Source organism: Malassezia japonica, chromosome 4 (assembly GCF_029542785.1).
Source record: "Malassezia japonica chromosome 4, complete sequence".
In the NCBI taxonomy this organism is placed as follows: Eukaryota; Fungi; Basidiomycota; class Malasseziomycetes; order Malasseziales; family Malasseziaceae; genus Malassezia; species Malassezia japonica.
Genome location: NC_083373.1, coordinates 285,085 through 305,375, shown reverse-complemented (window position 1 = coordinate 305,375; position 20,291 = coordinate 285,085). Strand labels below are relative to the sequence as shown.

The 20,291-nt window shown below is 64.0% G+C and overlaps 7 protein-coding genes across 7 annotated transcripts; 3 read left to right on the top strand and 4 right to left on the bottom strand.

Annotated features, from left to right (window-relative positions):
- Positions 1-50: 50 nt before the first annotated feature.
- On the bottom strand, positions 51-4,130 carry CHD1 (DNA helicase; the record flags this gene model as incomplete). Its single annotated transcript, XM_060266468.1, has 1 exon — positions 51-4,130. One exon carries the CDS (start codon positions 4,128-4,130, stop codon positions 51-53), a length of 4,080 nt encoding a protein of 1,359 aa, XP_060122451.1.
- A 481-nt stretch (positions 4,131-4,611) lies between these two features.
- ARC19 (Arp complex subunit) lies at positions 4,612-5,281 on the top strand (the record flags this gene model as incomplete). The annotated part of the gene is made up of 2 exons (XM_060266467.1): positions 4,612-5,253; positions 5,276-5,281. The coding sequence occupies 2 exons, from the start codon at positions 4,612-4,614 to the stop codon at positions 5,279-5,281; spliced, it is 648 nt and encodes a 215-aa protein (XP_060122450.1).
- On the bottom strand, positions 5,282-9,403 carry SRB8 (RNA polymerase II mediator complex subunit; the record flags this gene model as incomplete). Its single annotated transcript, XM_060266466.1, has 1 exon — positions 5,282-9,403. The coding sequence occupies one exon, from the start codon at positions 9,401-9,403 to the stop codon at positions 5,282-5,284; it is 4,122 nt and encodes a 1,373-aa protein (XP_060122449.1).
- Positions 9,404-9,557: 154 nt separating this feature from the next.
- On the top strand, positions 9,558-12,827 carry CDC60 (leucine--tRNA ligase; the record flags this gene model as incomplete). Its single annotated transcript, XM_060266465.1, has 1 exon — positions 9,558-12,827. The coding sequence occupies one exon, from the start codon at positions 9,558-9,560 to the stop codon at positions 12,825-12,827; it is 3,270 nt and encodes a 1,089-aa protein (XP_060122448.1).
- Positions 12,828-13,812: 985 nt separating this feature from the next.
- MJAP1_002529 (uncharacterized protein) lies at positions 13,813-15,164 on the top strand (the record flags this gene model as incomplete). Its single annotated transcript, XM_060266464.1, has 3 exons — positions 13,813-13,887; positions 13,911-13,985; positions 14,181-15,164. The coding sequence occupies 3 exons, from the start codon at positions 13,813-13,815 to the stop codon at positions 15,162-15,164; spliced, it is 1,134 nt and encodes a 377-aa protein (XP_060122447.1).
- A 489-nt stretch (positions 15,165-15,653) lies between these two features.
- MJAP1_002528 (uncharacterized protein) lies at positions 15,654-17,963 on the bottom strand (the record flags this gene model as incomplete). Its single annotated transcript, XM_060266463.1, has 1 exon — positions 15,654-17,963. The coding sequence occupies one exon, from the start codon at positions 17,961-17,963 to the stop codon at positions 15,654-15,656; it is 2,310 nt and encodes a 769-aa protein (XP_060122446.1).
- Positions 17,964-18,046: 83 nt separating this feature from the next.
- On the bottom strand, positions 18,047-20,278 carry MJAP1_002527 (uncharacterized protein; the record flags this gene model as incomplete). Its single annotated transcript, XM_060266462.1, has 1 exon — positions 18,047-20,278. The coding sequence occupies one exon, from the start codon at positions 20,276-20,278 to the stop codon at positions 18,047-18,049; it is 2,232 nt and encodes a 743-aa protein (XP_060122445.1).
- Between the last annotated feature and the right edge of the window lie 13 nt (positions 20,279-20,291).

Sequence of the window (20,291 nt, the reverse complement as noted above, 5' to 3'; positions counted from 1 at the left end):
GAGCCGGGTCCCTGCCATCGACTTGCTATACAATGAAGCATATAAAAAGATTAAGACTCAGTGCGTGCCTTTTTCGGGTCAGGCTCGGGCGTCTCGGTCGCCTTGCGTTTCGCAGGCTCCTCCTTGATGTGTCCACCGAGCTTGGCAAAGATCGCCCGCAGCTTTTCCGGCTTCACCTTCTTTGGCCAAAAGAAGGAGGAAAAGGCCCAAAGATGCTCGTACCACTTTTGCTGCTGCGCCTTGGACAGACTTGCAAACTTGGTTGCGATCAGGTGGTCAATGTGGCCGCCGATCGCCGACAGGCACTCTTTCAGCGTCGCAATCTTCTTTTCGCGGTCAAGGTGCTCGGTATCGTCCTTGAGCGTCTTGAGCTGGCGCTTGCACGGCCGCATCAGCTCCTTGCACTCGTGTTCGTCCATCGATGCGTACCCGTCCTCCTCCTCCGAGTCGGACGAGTACTGCGCGGCACTGCGCTTGCTCTTTTCCGGCGCACGCTTCGCGCTGGTGCTCGACGCCCGCGGCTTCTTCTTTTCCGGCTCACTCGATGCCTTGCCGTCGGAAACAGACTCGCGGAGCATCTTAAGCAGGTAGTCGCCGCGGCGCACCAGGTGGATCGCGTTGGGGATCGGGCGCGACTTGCCCGCGCCCGTCTTGGGGCCTTTGTTCTCCTCGTCCTGGCCTTCGTCCTTGGTATCCGAACTGCGCTTGCCTCCTTCGAGGAAGAAGCGGCCCTGCAGATGCAGCTCGGGGTCCGCTTCGATCTGCTCCCACGAGCCAAATCCGTGGCGCCAAATGCCCACAAGCAGCATCGAGTCCTCGGTCAGGCCCCACTCGCAGTGCCAGTTCAGCGTGCTCTTGAGCGAATCGACCGGGATGCGCCACTGCAGAGGGTCCTCAACCGCCTCCAAGACGTCCGCGAGGAGATGCAGCTCATAGTGCCGGATCAGCACCGTCTCGGCGTTGATGTTGCTGATGCCGCGGTAGTTGACCAAGACCGCACGCTGGCGCAGGGCCGACGTGATCTCCTCGCCGCGCTCCTGCTTGCCCTTGATAAACGCCTGGTGCTCGGCGAGCTTCTCCTCCGCAAGCGCCACGAGCTCGTCCGAGGCCTGGAGCAGCACTGCGCGGTTCTTGTCCTGGAGCTTGCCCTCGGCGACAATCACGTCGTAGCGGTAGCGCACGTCGCCCCAACGCTGGATGCCACGCAGCAGCACACGGAGGTCGCGCTCCTTGAGCTCGAGCGAGCGCTGGCCCTGCGTCTTGCGCACGGCGCTCGTCTTTTTCGGCTTCGCCTCGGGCTCCTCGTCGGCCTCGGCGACACTTGCCGTGGCTGTCGCCGAGGCGACCGCTGCGCGGCGGCGCGAGGACGAGGCGGCAATCGCGCTCTCGACCGCGCGCTGCCGCTCCTCTTCCTCGGCCTTGACACGCTCCTCGACGGGGATGATATCGTCCCAGGACACGTCGTCCGCCTTAAAGTCTTGGACCTGGGCAAACTGCTGCAGGAATGCCTCGCCACCCGACGAGGTCGTGTTGTTCTCGACCTCGGTCTCGCGTGCCTCGGCGTGCGTAAGAATCTCGTCGAGATCCATTTCGTCGAGCTTCTTCTGCTGCCCGTCCTCGTTGTCGCTCTTGAACATGCTCTGCGCGCCAAACTTGAGGATCGCGCCGAGCTCTTCGCGTGAGAAGTTCTGCGAGTTCTTGTGCAGCGCGTTCGGCGCAAAGTTGGTGCCAGACGTGTCCATCTGGTTGATGATGGCGTACTCGAGCACCATCTTGCGTTTGGCGCGCTCCAGCACGTCCTCCTCCACCGTACCTTTGGTGAGGAAGCGGAAGACGCTCACGTGGAACTTGCTGTTGAGGCGGTGCGCACGCGACATGGCCTGCAGGTCGTTCTGGGGGTTCCAGTCGCTGTCAAAGATGATTACCGTGTCGGCCGTCTCGAGGTTGATACCGAGACCGCCCGCGCGCGTCGAAAGAAGAAAACAAAAGTCGGGGGAATTGGGCGCGTTAAAGTGGTCGATCGCGCGGTTCCTCGTCTCAGAAGACACCGTGCCGTCGAGGCGCTGGTGCACGTAGCCGCGGAACGACAGGTAATCAGAAAGGATATCGAGCATGCGCACCATCTGGCTAAAGATCAGCACACGGTGCCCATCTGCCTTGAGGCGCGCGAGGAGCTTGTCGAGGAGTACCATCTTGCCCGAGTGCATCACGAGACCACGCAGCGTCTCCTCCCGGCTCTCGGACGGGACTTCGGCGCCGTCAAAGAGGTAAGGGTGGTTCGACGCCTTCTTGAGCTCAATCGCAATGTTCAGCAGCGAGAACTGGGTCGATGTGGCGCCGCTGAGCAGCGAAAAGTTGCGCGTGAGGATCGCCTTGTACATGCGCTGCTGCATCGCGGACATTTCCACACGCAGGATCTGCTCCGACTTGGTCGGCAGCTCCTTGACGACATCGCGCTTCAGTCGCCGAAGCATGACATTCTCCAAGCGCTGGTGCAGCTCTTGGATCTTGGACTGGTCGACGTTGGCAATGTCAAAGTCGACCTCCAGGTCGAACTGGTCGGGCCGCAAAAAGTGCAGCAGCGCCGAGAGCTCCTTGACGTTGTTCTGCAGCGGCGTGCCGGTGATGAGCAGTTTTCCGGCGCAGTGGAACGAGTAGAGCGCCTCGTACAGCTGCGACTCGGCGTTCTTGAGCCGATGCGCCTCGTCCACGGCAAGGAACTGCCACTTGATCGGCTGTAGCTCTGCGCGGTCCTTGAGAATAAACTCATAGGTTGTCAGCAAAACGTTCATGCGCATCTTGCGGGGCGGCCCGAACTCGTACTCGCGGATCACCTCGCGGCTCTGCGAGTTGCCCATGTAGGCAATCACGTTCATGTCCGGCGCCCAGTGCTCAAACTGCACCTGCCACGCGGGCAGCGTCGAGAGCGGGACGACGACAAGCATCGGACCGTACTGGTAGCACGAGTGGAAGAGGTACGAGAGGAAGGCGACCGTCTGCACCGTCTTGCCGAGACCCATCTCGTCGGCGAGAATCCCGTTCTCGTTCTTGCTCCAGAGGTATGCGAGCCAGTTGAGACCGGTCATTTGGAAGTCTTTCAGCGTGCCGTGGTCGCCAATGTATTTGGGCTGCTCGGTCATGCGCACGTACGGCGGGCGGCCGCGCGAGAAGGTCTCGCTGCGGCTCGGCACAGTGACCGACGTCGCGCGGCGCAGGTACGCGTCGATCGCGGGCCGTGCGATCTGTGCAATCTCTTCCTCGCTCTCCCACGAGGACTCGTTGTAGCCGAGGCCCTTCCACTTGCACAGGTAGGCAAGGTGGGGGTACGGGGCCTCTTTCGTCGGCGGATTGTCGCGCTGCGCAATCACGCGGTCGACCGTGCGGTAGGATTCGAGAAGCTCGCGCTGGCGCTCGCGCTGGATCTGGAGCGTCTCGAGGTCCTCGCGCGTCGCCTCGGGGTTCGTCGAGATTTCGTGGATCGGCTGCCAGACACCCTTGATGTAGTTCGTCACGCGCTTAAAGCCGGGGAAGCGCTTCAGGAACTCGTAGAGCTCGTGCGTATCGTGCAGGTGGGAGTAGCCTTTCCACTTGATCACAAAGCGCATGTTTTCGGTAGGGATATCTTCGGGGTCGTCCGCGCGCGACTCGTCGCGCTCGTGGCCAAACACGCCTTCAATCTGGTCCTCTTCGACCTCGGCCATCGGCGCGGCGGCGACCGGCACGACCTCGTCTTCAAACACGTCCTCGTCACCAATGTCGTGGTAGTCCTCGGTGTAGTTCACCTTGCCGCCGTTGCGGCTCGACATGCGCACGGCTGCACCCCAGTCGCTTTCGTGTGTCTCGCGCCGGCGGCGGCGGCTCACGGGGAACTCGTCCTCCTCGTCCGCCTCCTCGTCGTCCGAGGCGGCCGAGGCACTCGAGCGCTCCGCACGCGCCTCGTCGTCGCTCGCGTCGAGCGCATACGTCCGGCGCGCAGGCGCACGGCCAGAGCGGCGCAGGCCGTACAGGTCGGGGTTCGCTTCCGCGTCCGCCAGCTCAGGGCGGTGGTGCCGGCGTAACTCGGGGGGGGGCGTGGGGGTGTACGAGGGGGGGACCGGACGCGAAGGCGCATCGGTCTGTGCCTCTAGCATCTCCGCATCGGCCACGCGTGGGCTTTCTGCGTCGGGGTACGCTGGGTGAGTGGACAGTCGACGTACACGCCATATCCGTTGCCAACGCAGGCGCGGCGGCTACAGGGCAAGGCGTTGCACTGCGGCGACTCGAATTTCGGCACCGGGGGCGGCGAATCCCACGTGGATATGCGCTGCTCGCCATCGGGTGCGGTGCGTTCGCTACCAGCCAACCAGCCTCTCGGCCGCAAGTGGGCGGCGCGCAGCCGGCGAGAAATTCCGTCCCGAGGCGAAGAGGGTCAGGAGGACGTGATGAAGAGGGGATCGACTATGGAGTGTGTGTAGCTAGCAATGCAGGATGATTGAGCGTAGGGAGCATGGGTCGTGGGGGTGGTCGTAGTGTTGGTGTTGGTGTTGGTGGTGATGGTGCCGTCAAGGCCCAAATCGTGTCATGCCGTGCGGTAGCCTATGCGGCTCATAAGCGCCTTGGACCACATACACCATGCATAGCCCGGCGCTGCCGGCGCTCGCCATTCCCCTGCTCACCACCACCGACCCTCCTCGGCCGATGGAGATCCACCGCCGCGACGTCCCGTCGGCCGAATCATCTCCCCACCATGGTACGTTGCGGGGTGCACTGACCCAGTCGAATACATTGCGGCCGTACCTGGAGTGCGTGCGCGCGTCGCTCACTGCTGCGCTGACGCTGGAGGACTTTGCGTCGCAGGTCGTCGAGCGCCACAATATCCCCGAAATCGAGGCGCAGACGACGCCCGAGGTGGTCCTTGCGCCGCTGACCATCAGCCGGAACGAGCACGAGGTCGTGCTGATTGAGCCGGCGGTGAACAGTGTGCGTCTGAGCATCAAGATCAAACAGGCGGACGAGATCGAGCATATCCTTGCACACAAGTTTACGCGCTTCATGATGCAGCGCGCCGAGAACTTTGTTGTGCTGCGGCGGAAACCGATCCCGGGCTACGATATCTCGTTCCTGATCACCAACACGCACACCGCGTCGATGCTCAAGCACAAGCTCGTCGACTTTGTCATCCAGTTCATGGAGGAGGTCGACAAGGAAATCAGCGAGATGAAGCTCTCGCTCAACGCCCGTGCACGTATCGTGGCGGAGTCGTATCTAGGCACTGTACGTCCTACGGCTAACGCAGTTTTGATTACAATGGACGCATACGCTTCTCTTGCACTGGCGAGAGACTAGGCCGCCGGCGCTTTGCACGGCGCGCACTCGCCCCAAGCGGGACACTGTCCTGGTCGCCATAGGTCTGCTCGGACGAGAGCCACGGGGCGGGCGCCGCACGCGCGGCCGTATGCAGCTCGGTATCGCGCGTCTTGCGTGTGTGCACCGCCTCCAGGGGAAGGGGGGCGCCGTTCTGCAGCGGCCACGCCCACGGATCGCGCGAGGGCGGCGGAGGCGGGACAAGCACCGCGTCGAGACGCGACCACGCCTCGGCGAGCGCCGTCGTGGGGTCAGTGCAGCGCACGAGGCGCGCGAGCGGCGCCGCGGCAGCGGGCGACGTACGTAGCCACGCCTCGAGCGCGTGGGGCTGGGCGGCGTGCTGGACCTGTGCAATGACGTCGGCCAGCAGCGTCCAGAGCGGCTCCGAGGAGCCGGCGAGGGGCGCAGGGTCGTGTAGCGCGTCCTCGGCAAGCGTGAGGAGGGGGGCGAGCAGCTCGATCAGCTGCGGCGCATCGCCGGTGCAGAATGTCGTGCGCAGGAGAAAGAGCAGCACGGCGAGGTGCTCGAGCAGCAGGGGGGTATCGGGGGTATCGCTGCGCGCAGCAGGGAGCACGGGCGGGTTCGCTGCGCCGTCGGCAGCCGACTCGGGCTTGGCGGCCCGAACGGCCTCGGCATCGCGCTCGAGGCCAGCGTGGACACGGCGCATCGCTTCGGGCGCCGCATCGCAGGCGAGCGGACTCGTACATGTCTGCGCAAGGCGTGCCAATGCGTGCACCGCGTTCGGCACGCCCTTGACCCACCGCCGGAGCGCCGCGGCGGCGAGGCGCTCCAGAAATCCGTCCGGCACGCCCATCGTCAACAGCTCGTCGAGCGGCGCGCCCGCACACGCGGCCGCCGGCGGCAGCAGCACGTCGAGCAGCGCCTCGGCGAGGCCCTCGAGTTCGGCGTGCGGCGCACCGGCCAAGACGCAGTGCAGCTCCGCCAGCGCCCATGTCCCTGCCCAGGGGCCCGCCTTGGCCAGCGCCTGGGCGACGCTTGTGGCGTCTTTTGGATTGCACGGCACCGTCTCCGGGTCGTACTCGCGCACGATCGCCAGCACCTCGTCGGCCGGCGCATGGACCGCGCCGCGCACAAATGCCGCGGGGTGCGTGTGCCACTGCGTCTGCAGCCACTTGGTATGGGGCGCAAGCGACGTCTGTAGCGGCGGTGCGGTGCGCACCGCGAGGAGCCACGGCAGCAGCGCATCGGTGTGCACATAGTGGTAGCGCAACAGACTCAGATCGTACCACGCCCCTGCGCCGAGCACCGGCAGGCTGCACGGCGAGTGCGGCACCGATGTCGTGCACAGCAGCGCATCGCTCAGCGCGAGGCACGGCTCAAAGTGTGCGTCCTGCGGCGTGGCATGCGGCGCAAACGCGCACAGGACACGCAGCACTTCGTCCGCGTCGACGTGCCCGTAGCGCAAGAGCCCCGCCACGAGCCCCGTCCAGGCACTGGACTGCGCACGCGGTGCGCCGCCGTGCAAGGCGTACGCGTCGCGCATCCACGCCGAGATCGGCAGGCGGACGCCCGCCGCACCGGCAAGGGCGGCAATGTACCCCACGACGGCCGGCGGCGGAGGCACGGCGTGCGGCGCGCTGAGGAAGGCGAGCGCATGGTGCCACACGGCGCCCGGCGCCTCGGCGAGCGGCACGGCCGCGAGGAGCGCCTCGCTGGCCGCATCGAGGCCATGTGCAGCAAAGAGTGCCGCCGTCGGGCCCTGCGACGCGCTGAGCGCGTCTGCCGACGGCGCCTGCGCTTCCGGGAGCGTCGGCGGCGGCTCGTTGGCCATCGCAGCGAGGGCGACACGCGCCGCTTGCACGGCCATCGTGCGCCCTTGCGCCGGGACGACGCGCATGCCCATGCTCGCCGACGCGTCGTGCACCGCGTACGGCGCCAGGCGCTCGGCTAAGGCATTCGACAGGCGCAGCGCACAAAAGACGCGCGCATGCGCCGTGACGGTGTGGCACACGCTCACGACGCACGGCGTCTCGACGTGGCGGTCGAGCAGGGAGATGCATACCTCGCCGAGCGCCGGCATCGCGTCGAGCGACGTGAGGACGGTCGCGAGGCGCGCAAACTCGTCGGCACTCGGCGCGCGCACCGCGTCGTCCTGCAGCGCTGGCAGAAGGCGTGCCAATACGCGCTCCTGGACGTACGGCGAGGCAATATAAAGGTGCGGCATCGCCGACTGCAAGCCAAACGCATCAGCGATTGACGTCGAGTCGTACGCCTCGCTTGGCAATGCGAGCTCGGGCGGCGGTGGTGCGCTGAGTGGCGCCGCGTGCAGGCGGGGCGACACGGCGGGCGACGGGCGTGTGCCGAGCGGCGTGCCCGAGGCTACGTCGTCGTGCCCGAGCACCGTGCACGCCTTGGCCATCTCGCGCACGGCGCGGCGCTCGGTCGCCTCTTCGTACGACTCGGCGGACCGTGCGCCGTAGATGGCGACGCGGCGCTGCGTGCGGATGTTTTCCGAGACGTGGTGCACCGGCATCGCGCGGAATACACGCGCGTGGAGCCCTTGGCGATGGCGCTGTGTGCGCTGCGTATCCGGCCCCGAGCGCAGGATACCGCGGGCGTACAGGCGCTGGAGAAAGCGCGCAAACGAAAAGAGCTCGAGGCGGCACAGCGCGCCGAGCAGGCGCGCCATGTCGGTGGTGCTCACCGCGCGCAGGACGTTGCCCATCGGGCATGCGTGCCCGCCCTGCACGCCGTCGACCGTGTCGACCCATCGTGCAATCACGTCAAAGAGCGTAAAGGGCGTCCAGGTGCAGGCGACGCGCCGCCCGTCGCGCAGGATCAAGCGCCCGGCCTGGCACTCGTGCACATGCTGCAGGAGCGCTGCGGCGAGGTAGATGCGGCCCGGCGCATCGCGCTCTTGCGTGCATGCCCAGGTAAGCAGGAGCCAGATGCGGTGCTCGACATCCGGCGGCGCGCCTGGCGGGAGAAAGTAGCGCAGAAAGAGCGTGTGCATATCGTCGCGCGACGTATCTAAAAGGTGGATCGCGCATGCGTCAAACGCCGGCGTCTCGACCGGGGTGCACAGGAGCGGGGCCAAGGCACTGGCGAGGACGTCGCTGCGCGCCGCCTGCGGCACCGCACACGGGATGCGCGCGAGGTGCACGCCGACAAACGCGTCCGGCTCCAGCTCGTAGCTCTTTGCGACGAGCGCCGACTCGTGCGCGGCAAGCCACGGCGGGCGCCCGGGCGCGGTGAGCGCTCCGAGCAAGCCGATGGCGAGCGCGGCGCGGCCGAGGATCGCGGGCAGCGCGCCCTCTGCGAGCTGCAGGAGGCACACGCGCGCATTTGTCTGGACCTCGTGGAGCTGTGCGACGATCCACGCGAGGTATGCGTACTCGTCGATCAGCCCGTCGGCCCGCATCGCGTGGATCAGTGTGAGGCTATACGACCACTTTTTCACCCAATGCTCCTCCTCGGACGACGGCAGCGCGTGTATCTGCTCGGTGGCCCATGTGAGCACGGTGGACGTCCACTCCTGCGTGTACTGTGCGACGGTGCGGCGCCCCAGCTGCGACTCGTTTGCGCCGACCGCGTGAATGAACCAAAGTGCGCGCGGCACCGCGACGCTCTGGTTTCCGTCGCCGTGCCACAGCATCGTGAGGATCCGCTCGCCGCGGAACCCATACGGGACGCTGCGTGCGAGCTTTCCGAGCGCGATCGTCGGATCGGCTAGCGCACGGACGTACATCTCGAGCTTGCTGTCGTTGAGTGTGACGCGGGGCGGCAGCTGGAATGCGGGCGCGTCGATCGTGCCGGGGTACGCCCCCCTCCGTGCCTCGCGTACCCCGTCAAAGAGCGCGTTGAGCAGCGCGAGCGTGGGGGGCCGTGCGAGGCGGTCGTACACCTGTTCGTGCACAGACGCGCATTCGTTGGCGACCATCGGCGGGGTCGTAAATCCATGCTGCATCGCATTCGGCGTGAGCACCACATTTCCCGGCGCGTGCACGCCCGGATAGCCCAGGTCGGCGTCTCGATGCAGCGGCGGGCGCCACGCCGGCGGCGCGAGCACATACGCCGCAAGCGCCGCGGAGCCCTCCATGGTGGAGTCACTGCACGTGACTGTTCTTCCCTTCCTTCTGCGAGGAGCGCCGAAACGACGTTGCGAGTACTGAGCAAGCGATTTCTTTGGACGCCAGCAGTCATGAGTGCGAAACCTGCGGCGGCGCCTGCGGCAGGCCCCATTAAGCTTGAAAATGTACGTTGCCGTGCTGACCCAGACCTCGAAGCGTGACTTTCTGCGGTCGCTCGAACAAAAGTACCAGAAGGAGTGGCAGGACCACCATGTCTTTGACGTGGACGCGCCGACGAACGATGCCGAGCTGAAGGATATGTCGCCGGAGGAGATCCGGGCAAAGTACCCCAAGTTCTTTGCGACGATCCCCTACGCTTACATGAACGGCTCGTTGCACCTCGGACACGCCTTTACCCTGTCCAAGGTCGAGTTCGCCACGGGCTACGAGCGCATGTGCGGCAAGCGCGCGCTCTTCCCATGGGCGTTCCACTGCACCGGTATGCCGATCCGCGCGGCGGCCGACAAGCTCATCCGCGAGATTGAGATCTTTGGCGAGGACTTTGCCAAGTACGACGCCGAGCAGGAGATCGAGGCCAAGAAGGAGGCGGAAGAGTCCCAGCGCGCGGACAAGGCGACCAAGGGCAAACTCGCAGGCAAAAACACCGGCCTCAAGTACCAGTTCCAGATCATGGAGAACTCGGGCGTGCCGCGCGAGGAGATCAAGCTGTTTGCCGACCCGGTGCATTGGCTGCGCTATTTCCCCCCGATTGCCAAGCGCGACTGCAACGAGTTTGGCCTGCGCATCGACTGGCGCCGCGCGTTCATCACCACGGACGTGAACCCCTACTACGACTCGTTTGTGCGCTGGCAGATTAACAAGCTGCACCGCATGAACAAGATCAAGTTCGGCGAGCGCTACACCATCTTCTCGCCCAAGGACGGCCAGCCGTGCATGGACCACGACCGCTCGGAGGGCGAGGGTCTCGGCCCTCAGGAGTACACCGGCCTCAAGATGGAGGTCGTGCAGTGGAGCAAGGACGCTGCGCCGCTCCTCGACGAAAAGCTGCAGGGCAAGCGCGTCTTTTTCGTCGCTGCGACGCTCCGTCCCGAGACTATGTACGGCCAGACGAACTGCTACGTGGGCCCCAAGATCGAGTACGGCGCGTTTGCAATCAACGACACGGACGTGTTCATCTGCACGGAGCGCGCCGCGCGCAACTTTGCCTACCAGACGATCGTGTCCGACCGCGGCAAGGTCGACTGCCTCGGCAAGGTGCCGGGCTCGGCACTGATCGGCACGCGCATCAAGGCGCCGTACGGCGAGCACAGCGAGGTGTACGTCCTGCCCATGGACTCGGTGCTGCCGACCAAGGGTACCGGCGTCGTGACCAGTGTCCCGTCCGACTCACCGGACGACTGGGCGAACCTGATGGAGCTGCGCAAGAAGGCGGAGTTCTACAAGGTCGACCCCCAGTGGCTCACCTTTGACCCGATCCCTGTCATCCAGGCGCCGGGCTTTTCGCCGATGATCGCCGAGGATCTCGTGAAGCAGTTCAAGGTCCAGAGCCCGAAGGACAAAAACGCGCTCGCCGAGGCTAAGGACGTGTCGTACAAGCAGGGCTTCTACAACGGCAAGATGCTCGTCGGCAAGTACAAGGGCGAGTCGGTCCAAGATGCCAAGCCCAAGGTGCAGGCAGACATGATCGCCGAAGGCCTCGCCTTTGCGTACGCCGAGCCCGAGGGCAAGATCATCTCGCGCAGCGCCGACGAGTGCGTCGTCGCGCTCTGCGACCAGTGGTACCTCGACTACGGTGAGGAGGAGTGGAAGAAGCAGGCGGAGAAGCTGCTCGCGCAGATGAACACCTTCCAGCCCGAGACGCGCAACTCATTCGAGGGCGTGCTCGCGTGGCTGCACCAGTGGGCGTGCGCGCGCTCCTACGGTCTGGGCTCCAAGCTGCCTTGGGACCCCCAGTTCCTGGTCGAGAGTCTGAGTGACTCGACGATCTACATGGCCTACTACACCGTCGCCTACCAGCTCCAGGGCGGTTTCGAGGACGGCAGCAAGACCGGTCCGCTGGGCATCACCCCCGAGCAGCTCACCGACGAGGTCTGGGACTACATCCTGAGCGACGGCCCCTGGCCCGAGAACGCCGGCTTCGAAAAGGCCAAGGCCGACCAGCTCCAGCGCGAGTTCCGCTACTTCTACCCGATGGACCTCCGCTCGTCGGGCAAGGACCTGATCAACAACCACCTGACCTTCTGCATCTACAACCACGCCGCCCTCTTCCCCGAGGAGCAGTGGCCCAAGGCGATGCGCGCAAACGGTCACCTGATGCTTAACGGCGCCAAGATGTCCAAGAGCACGGGCAACTCGCTCTCTTTGCGCCAGTCCGTCGAGAAGTTCGGTGCGGATGCCTCGCGTGTGTCGCTCGCCGACGCGGGTGACGGTATCGAGGACGCCAACTTTGAGGAGAAGACCGCCAACGCCAACATCCTCCGCTTCCACACGCTCATCGACTGGTGCGCAGACATGATGGAGGCGATCAAGGCCGGCAAGCTGCGCACCGGCGCCACCGACTCGTTCTGGGACAAGACCTTTGCCAACGAGATCAACACGGCGATTGCCACCACCAAGGACGCCTACGACCGCTCCGCCTACAAGGAGGTCACCAAAATGGGCTTCTACGAGCTCCAGTCGTCGCGTGACCTGTACCGCGAGGCCACCGCCGACATTGGTATGCACGCCGATCTCATCGCGCACTGGATCAAGACGCAGGCGCTGCTGATTGCGCCGATTGCGCCTCACTTTGCCGAGCACGTCTGGAAGGGCATCCTTGGCAACGAGTCCACTGTGCACAATGCCGCCTTCCCCACGGCCCAGCCCGAGGACGCGGCAATGACCGCGGCTGCTGCTTACGTCCGCGGCACGATCAAGACGATCCGTGACGCGGAAATCGCCGTGACCCGCAAGAAGGTCAAGGGCGCCGCGCCGCAGGCCAAGTACGACGAGCGCAAGCCCAAGGAGGTGTCCATCTTTGTCGCCGACGAGTTCCCGGCGTGGCAGGACACCTGCGTGCAGGCGGTGCAGAAGCACTACGACGCTGCCACCGGCAAGGTCGACGACGCCAAGGTGCGCGAGGAGATTGCTGCTGCCGGCCTGCTCAAGGACAAGAAGGCGATGCCTTTCGTGATGGCGTTCAAGAAGCGCATCGCCGAGTTCGGCGCCGAGATGGCCTTCAACCGCCAGCTGCCTTTCAACGAGAAGGAGACGCTCGCGGCCTCGAGCGGCTATCTGAAGAAGACGCTCAATTTCCGCGCCGTGCATATCGAGAGCGCCAAAGACGCACTCGCACACGCGGACGAACTCCAGGGCAAGCACGGATTTGACCGTACAGTCGTCGAGGGCGCCGAACCGGGTACGCCTTCGTTTGCTTTCTACAACGTCGAGTAGCCATAGCCACTTTTAGCAGGACCCGATCCTTCCCATTCCAAGGGCGTTACTGAATTGAGATATGCCTGGTTTAAGGCAATCCACCTCACTTCACTCCTCTCTACCAGTAAGAAAAACACAAGCCGTTGCATTGATCTACGCTACGAAAATAAATCGGTGGAGCTCGACGCGCCAATTTACGCGGTGAGGAGCGTGTTTCTCCACACTCCACAATGAAACGATAGGCTAGATTCGTGCTGCCTCATAGTCCCTATACGCGCTGCACCTATGCTCTTTACCCCGTTTGCTGCTTGCTATGCGCTGGTTTCTTCTTCTTTTGCTCGCATCGGTGGCTTCTCTTCCGGCGCGGTTACCGAGCGCATTTCTGTGTCGATCGGCTGAAAGTAGCATGCTGCCGCGAGTGACCACTAGACAGTGTCACTTCTGTTCGTACTGAAATGGAAAGCACAGCAAAAGTATTGAGCAGCCGACCTGTCTGCGCAAGGCGCTAACTACGAAACTGCCTAGCGCCAAAAGTTTTATCCCTTCTCGGGAACGAGCGCCGCTACACCGTCGCCTCCTTTTTTCGCCCTACTCAATAACGCGCGGTTTTCCAAAACCAAACCGGCCTTGGGCTTTGTGAATCCCTGGTCTACAAGCGTCTCCGCAACGACCACGCATGAATCTGTAATGGGTACGCGACAGGACGCGCCCGCTACGCGCCCTCTAATGGGCGTGCCCGACTTTTGAAGGCCATGTGGAGCCGCCTGTACATGCGCTTAATAAGCCTGCGTGCAGACCGCCGCCCGTTGCGTCGACGGCGTTCGCAGATTCGCGCAACCGTATTGGCCAAAACAATTCTGATTGCAGGGCGCATGCAGAATCTGCAATTCGCGATGCGTACCTCAGCAGGGGGCAGAGGGAGTCGCATAGGTGCGGAACCCCACAAGTGGCCGAGCCGCTACGTCGTCCGTCGACTTTTCCTTTCTACGAGCTCGTTGTGGACATGAGCACAGCTGGCCGCCTTGCGGCCCTGTTGGGCTTCCTCCTGATCGGAGCGTCGTTCGTTTTGCAGCTTGTGGTAAGTTGCAAAAACTCACGCAGAACTCGGTCTCGCTTCCGTACATTAAAGGACTGTACTTTATGAAACTAATTGCCGGGGCCGGCCAAGAGTTGCTGGTACGTTGAATAAACGCTCATGTCTAGTTCGGTATCTGGGGCATCTGTGTTAACTCGTCGTCGGGGCATAATTGCAGTGCAGTGGGCCTGGGCTACCAGCAGGAATCGATCAGAAACCTGTTCGGCGGTGGCTCAAATGGTCTGAACACTCCCCTTCCTTTCATTAACAATCTCCCTTATGCTCTCGTTCTCCAGCCTATATCGGCCGGTTTTACTGGTCTGGCAGCGGGTGCTGCGCTGCTTGCCATGTGCTCCAACTCGTTGCTGTTCACACTCGCTGCTTTCTGGGCTGCGCTGCTCTCGATCGCTACTCTAGTCATTGAGCTGATCATGTTCATCAAGGGCCGCGATACTCTCCGGGATCAGCTTTCTTCGGCTAATTACGTCGAATCGACCGATGTGTCGTTCGGCCCCGCGCTCTGGCTCCAGGTCGCCGCGACGGCCGCCGTGATTGTCGGTTTCTTCTTCATCGCCCTTGCCTGGTCGATGAACCGGCCCACGCACGACGAGAGTCGGACGTACGAAACGCCGCTTCCCACCTACCAGAAGCAGGACGACTTCTACGACTACAGCACGCCCCACCACAACATCGGCCGTGGCTACGACGACTATGGTCCTAGCCAAATCTACGCCGACCCTACCCCTGCCCCTGCCCCGGCACCCGCCCCGGCACCCGCGCCGGTTGCGTCGACTGGCATGGGCCGTGCTTACGACACCTCGATGCCGTACGATTCGGCTCTGACGCCGGCGCCCAACCGCCAGTCCATGGTCTACGACCCCGCGCACGCCGGCAGCGTGCCTGCGAAGCGGAGCTCGCGGAACATCGAGGATGACCGCCGCCACAGCCGCCACAGCAGCAGCCACCACCACGGTGGCCACTCCCGCCGTCACAGCGGCCGGTCACATGCCCGCGAGAGCCGCGCGGACCTCCTTCCCCACAAGAGCTCAGGCGATTACGATTACGAATATGACGTGCCTTCGCGCCGCAAGAGCCGCGAGGTGCGCCGTCGCAGCCATGACCCTTACCTGGACGTGGACCAATACGAGATGGACGCGGCGCCCCGCCGCAGCTCGCGGCTCTACCCGCAGGACGACGACACCGACTTCTACGCTGCGGACCCTCGGCGCAACTCGTCGGGCCAGCGCTGGAAGCGGTATAGCGACCGCGGCGCGTTCTAGTTTCATTCCTTAAAAGGCGCCTGGGTTGCGCCGAAGTGTACACTCCCTTAGTTGCTGTGCATCTGTCGTTACATAGCTATCATTTGGACCTCCACAATGCGCCTGTCTTCGAGTGGCACGGCCCGGCTGGCTATGAGCGGGGCGCGGCGTGCGGCGATGGCGCGTGTGGGCGCCCAAGTACGGTTGTATTCGCAGCGTCCGCCCCACATTACCATCTTCTCGGGGACAGACTGCCAGCTGTGCGACGAGGCGAAAGAGGTGCTCGAGACAGTCCCGATGGAGTTTACCGTGTCGACCTACAACATCCGCGACGACTCTCTGACGAATGTGCGCCACTGGCGGCGCAAGTACCAGTATGACATTCCCGTGCTTCACCTGCGCTGGGACGATGCGGCAGACACGGACGATGTCGGCCCCGAGATCGCACGGCACCGCATCACGCGCGAGCAGATCGAGGCGATTCTTGCCGAAGGGCCGAAGCGGATATAGTTAGCTATCTTTTTGTACGGACGAGTATCCCTTTGGGCACTGGCGGCCGAGCGAGCCCGAGCCCGAGCGCATGTAGCACAGCTTGGCCTGGTGGCACGCCGCCGTGCCGCACTTGGGCGACTTGGGGCTCTTGCGGCTCTGGTACAGGTGGTGGAGCTCGAGGAGCGATGGGCGCTGTTCCATCTCGTCGGTCACCGCCGCCCAGAAAGACGCGTTGAGCGGCGCATCGCGTGGCCACAGGCCACTTTCGAGCGCGACCGGTGCCGCGTACTTCTTGGTGCGCACCGACACCGAAAAGTCCTGATAGGTCTCGCGGGCCTTGTACAAGAGGCGCCACACCGGCCCGTGCTTGACGCCGTGGGGAAATTCGTCGACCGGCGAGTAGTACTGGAGGTAGTCCATCACCTCGTACGTCTCGGGGTCCACCTCGTAGATGCGCAGCGCGGGCTGCACATTGTTGAGCGGTGTGAGCGACGGGCCGATGAACGCAAACGCGTTGGCATCCTTTGTCTTGCGGCTCGCCTTGGACGAGTCACCGTTGGTTCCGCGGTAAAAGAGCTGGAATTGGTCCTCGTGGGTATGTCCGAAAAAGATGTGGGCGATCGTGTGCTCGTACCGCGACACGATTTGGTAAAAGAGGTTCGTCGGCGCCTCCAGGCCGTTGCTGCCGTCCCAGCCCGAGAGCACATGGGCAACGATCCACGCACGCTCGTTCTGGTTCTCGGCTGCCTGCAGCTCGTCGGTGAGCCAGCGGAGCATGCCGCCGACGTCGGGGTCTTCTGCGTGCAGATACGCCATCGGGTTGCTCTTGTACCAAAAGTCGGAATTGAGCGAAATGACGCGCAATCCCTGCCGCGGGCTCACCGAGTAGCCGCCATAGTGCTTGCGGATCGCCTCGGCCGCCGAGTCGTTTCCCCATCCATTCGCCTTGACGAGTGCCGCGACGTTCTCATAGTTCCAGCTGAGCTGGTCGGAGCGGCCGTCCGGCAGACCCGGCATCGCGGCAAAGTCCGACGGCGAGTAGTCGTGGTTGCCGAGCGCCGGAACGAGCGGCGCGCTGCCCATGTGCCGGTGCAACATATCAAAGAGCGCCTGCTCCGAGTACATCACGAGATCGCGCGAGATGTGCTCGTGCTGGTCGTGCGTCGTGAGATCGCCGGTAAAGACGCCGAGGTCGAGCGGGCCGTCGGATTGAATCAGGCCGCTGATGCCTTGCATGCCGGCCGCAATCAGCGACCAAGGCGCGTCGCAGTGGTAGCTGCCCCAGTAGCCTGCCGGGGCGGAGAGGTTCGCCTTGGGAATCGAGTTTGGCGCAAACGACGTCTGGTTCCACAGCGTCGAGTTGTACGAATCCGCACGGCAGCATTGGCCATTGTCGCAGTTGCTCTCGGATCCTACCAGGTAGCGTGGATCGACGTGGAAGTCGGAAATGTGCAGCGTACGCAGCGGTTTCGCACGCGGCGCACCCGTCTTTTTCGAGCGCGTCGCGACCGATGCCGGCGCCTCGCGCTGCCCGCCAAACCATGCGTGGAGAAAAGCGTCCGAGAGGGCCGGCGTCGGGGGCATCGCGCAGTGCTTCCCTTTGATGTACTTGGCACAGAGGTAGGCGGCCGTCGGCGAGCCCGTGCTCAGGTTCGCATAGCTGAGCATCTGCGTATAAGGACCGCCCCACTGTGCGAGGCCAAACGTGCCTTTGCACCCCCGCTCGACGGACGACGAGGAGCGCGCAAACTCGAACGACTCACACAGCTCGACCATCATGTCCGGCACGAGGTGCGGCGCCGCGCGAGCGATTTCCTGGCCGTATTGCAGCGCGTGTAGGCACTTGTCGCAGTTCGACTGCCCGCTTGTAAAGAGGTTCGTGAGCTTGTCCATCGCGTCCTTGCGAAAGGTGTTTTGCTTCTTTTGGGGCACCGCTGCGCTCGGCAGCGGCAGCACGCCCTCGCTCGTGGGCGCCGCAGTAGGCAGCTGCGTGGGATTCACGAGCGCATCGGGATAGCGTCCGCCGCGCACCTTGGTGATCACCGGGCGTGGCACGCCCTCCTGCCCCTTGGGCATGTAGTCCATCGCCGGAAACTCGCTCGTGGGAAACGCGGCCGGCGCGGTGTACACGGCGCGGTCCTTGACGAGGGGCGGCACCGCGGCAGGCTTCGTCGGCCAGCAGATGCCTACGGCAAACAGTGCCGCGGCGACGAGCACGAGCCCCTTGACGATGCGGCGCGTCGACCGCAGCTGGGCACGCGGAGCAACATCGTCCTCTGCGCCGTGCAGGGGCTGCAGCTCGGCAGCATCGCTCTCCGGGCGGTACATGGTCCACGACAGCGCGCAGGCGCGCCTCGATCTGGATTGGACAAAGATCGCACGTGCCACATTGCATTCTAAAAACCAAGCTATCAAACATCAAAAGCGCTCTGGACCGAGCCGTAGCCCTTGGGGCAGGCGCGGCCGAGCGAAGAGGAACCGGAGCGCATGTAGCACACCTTGGCCTTGTGGCACTCGTCCGTGTTGCACGCCGGCGAGCGCGGCGAGTTGCGGCCCTGGTAGAGGTGGTGGAGCTCGACCAGCTCGGGGCGCTGCTCCATCTCGTCGGTCACCGCCGCCCAGAAGCTAGCGTTGAGCGGGGCGCTCTTGGGCCACATGCCGTTCTCGAGGGCGACCGGCGCAGCGTAGGTGCCAGCCTGCTGCGCGGCGCTGAGGTTCGAGTAGGTCTCGCGCGCCGAGTAGAGCTCGTGCCAGATGGGGCCCTGGCTCGTAGCGTTCTTAAAGTCCGAGATGGGGGTAAAGTACTGGTGGTAGTCCATCACCTCGTAAGTCTCGGGGTCCACCTCGTAGATACGCAGCGACGGCTGGACGTTGGTGAGTGGCGTGAGCGACGGGCCGACAAAGGCGTGCGCCTTGACGTCCGCCGACTTGCGGCTCGCCGAGGTCGAGTTGCCGTTGGTCGCGTTGTAGTACAGCTGGAACATGTCCTCGTGCGAGTGGCCAAAGAAGAGGTGCGCAATGGTGTTTGAGTAGCGCGAGACAATGTGGTAGATCAGGTTCGAGGGGTTGTCGAGCGCGTCACCGCCGTTCCAGCCGGTGAGAACGTGGGCGACGACCCAGACACGCTCGTTGCGGTCCTCGGCCTCCTGCAGCTGGTCGGTGAACCAGCGGAGCATGCCGCTCTGGTCAGGGTTGCTCAGGTTCATGTAGGCGAAGAAGTTGCCCTTGTACCACATGTCCGAGTTCAGCGCAATGATGCGGAAGCCCTGGCGGGGGCTCACCGAGTAGCCGGCGTAGTGCGAGCGGATGCTCTCGGCCGTCGAGTCGTTGCCCCAGCCCTCCGACTTGACGAGCGAGGCGACGTTCTCGTAGTTCCACGAGAACTGGTCGCCACGGCCATCGGGGAGACCCGCAGGCGCGGTCTGGTCCGAGGGCGACGTGTCGTGGTTGCCGAGCGCAACGACCATCGTGGCATTGCCCATGTGGCGGTGGAACATGTCAAAGAGCGACTGCTCGGCGTACTTGACAAGGTCCCTCGAAATGTGGTTCGTCGCGTCGTGCGTCGTCAGATCACCGGTAAAGACACCAAAGTCCAGCGCACCGTCCTTCTCGGTAATGCCGCTAATGCCCTGCATACCAGCGGCAACGAGGCCCCACGGAGGGTCGCACTGGTAGTGGCCCCAGTAGTTGGCAGGCTCCGAAATGTTCTCCTTGGGGAGCGTGCCCACGTCAAACACGGGCTTGCTCCAGAGCGTGCTGTTGTACGAGTCGGCGCGGCAGCAGGGGTAGCCGCTGCACGCAGCCTCCGAGTCGACCACGTAGCGAGGGTCGACGTGGAAGTCAGAGACGTGCAGCGCGCGCAGCGGCTTGTCCTGCTTCTTACCGGTCTTCTTCGAGCGCGACTCAATCTCGGGAGGCGGGACAGGCTTGCCCTTGAACCAGTCCGAGAGGAACTCGGGGGTGAACACATCCTGCTGGGGGATGGGGCACGGCTGGCTGGTCACCTGCATAGCACACAGGTAGTCCAGCGTGGGTGAGTCGTCGGTAAAGTTGGAGTAGCTCAGGACCTGCGTAAGGACAGCGCCAAGGGCCGAGGCACCGTACTTGTTTTCGCAGCCAATTTTGACAGTCGGTGTAGTCGTGTAGTTGTACTGCTGGCAAAGCTGCACCATCAGCGCAGGACCAAGCGACGGGGCACCCTGGACGACGCGCTGGCCAAGCTGGAGCGCAAGACGGCACTTCTGGCAGTCGGACTGACCCTTATCGTTGAGCAGGTTCGTAAAGTTGGTCAGCGCCTGTTCGCGGAAGTTGGTGTTGTTAGCGGCCGCCTGCGCGCTCTGCGTGGCCAGAGGGAAGACGGCCTCACTTGCCGAGGCCATGTTGGGAAGCTGCGTGGGGTTCACAAGCGTGTCTTCAAACTTGCCACCATCCACGCGCGTGATCACGGGACGGGGCTCAGCCTCCTGGCTCTTGGGCATAAAGTCCATGGACGGGAACTCGGAGGTGGGGAAGGCCGCAGGGACAGTGTAGGCGTCCGGGCCGAAGGACGTCGTAGCGACATACTGCGACGGGCTCTTGGCCATCACAGGAGCAATGGCGCCCAGCGCAAGGAGCGCCGACGCCGAAACGAGGCTAGTCTTCATGGCAGCAAGGTGG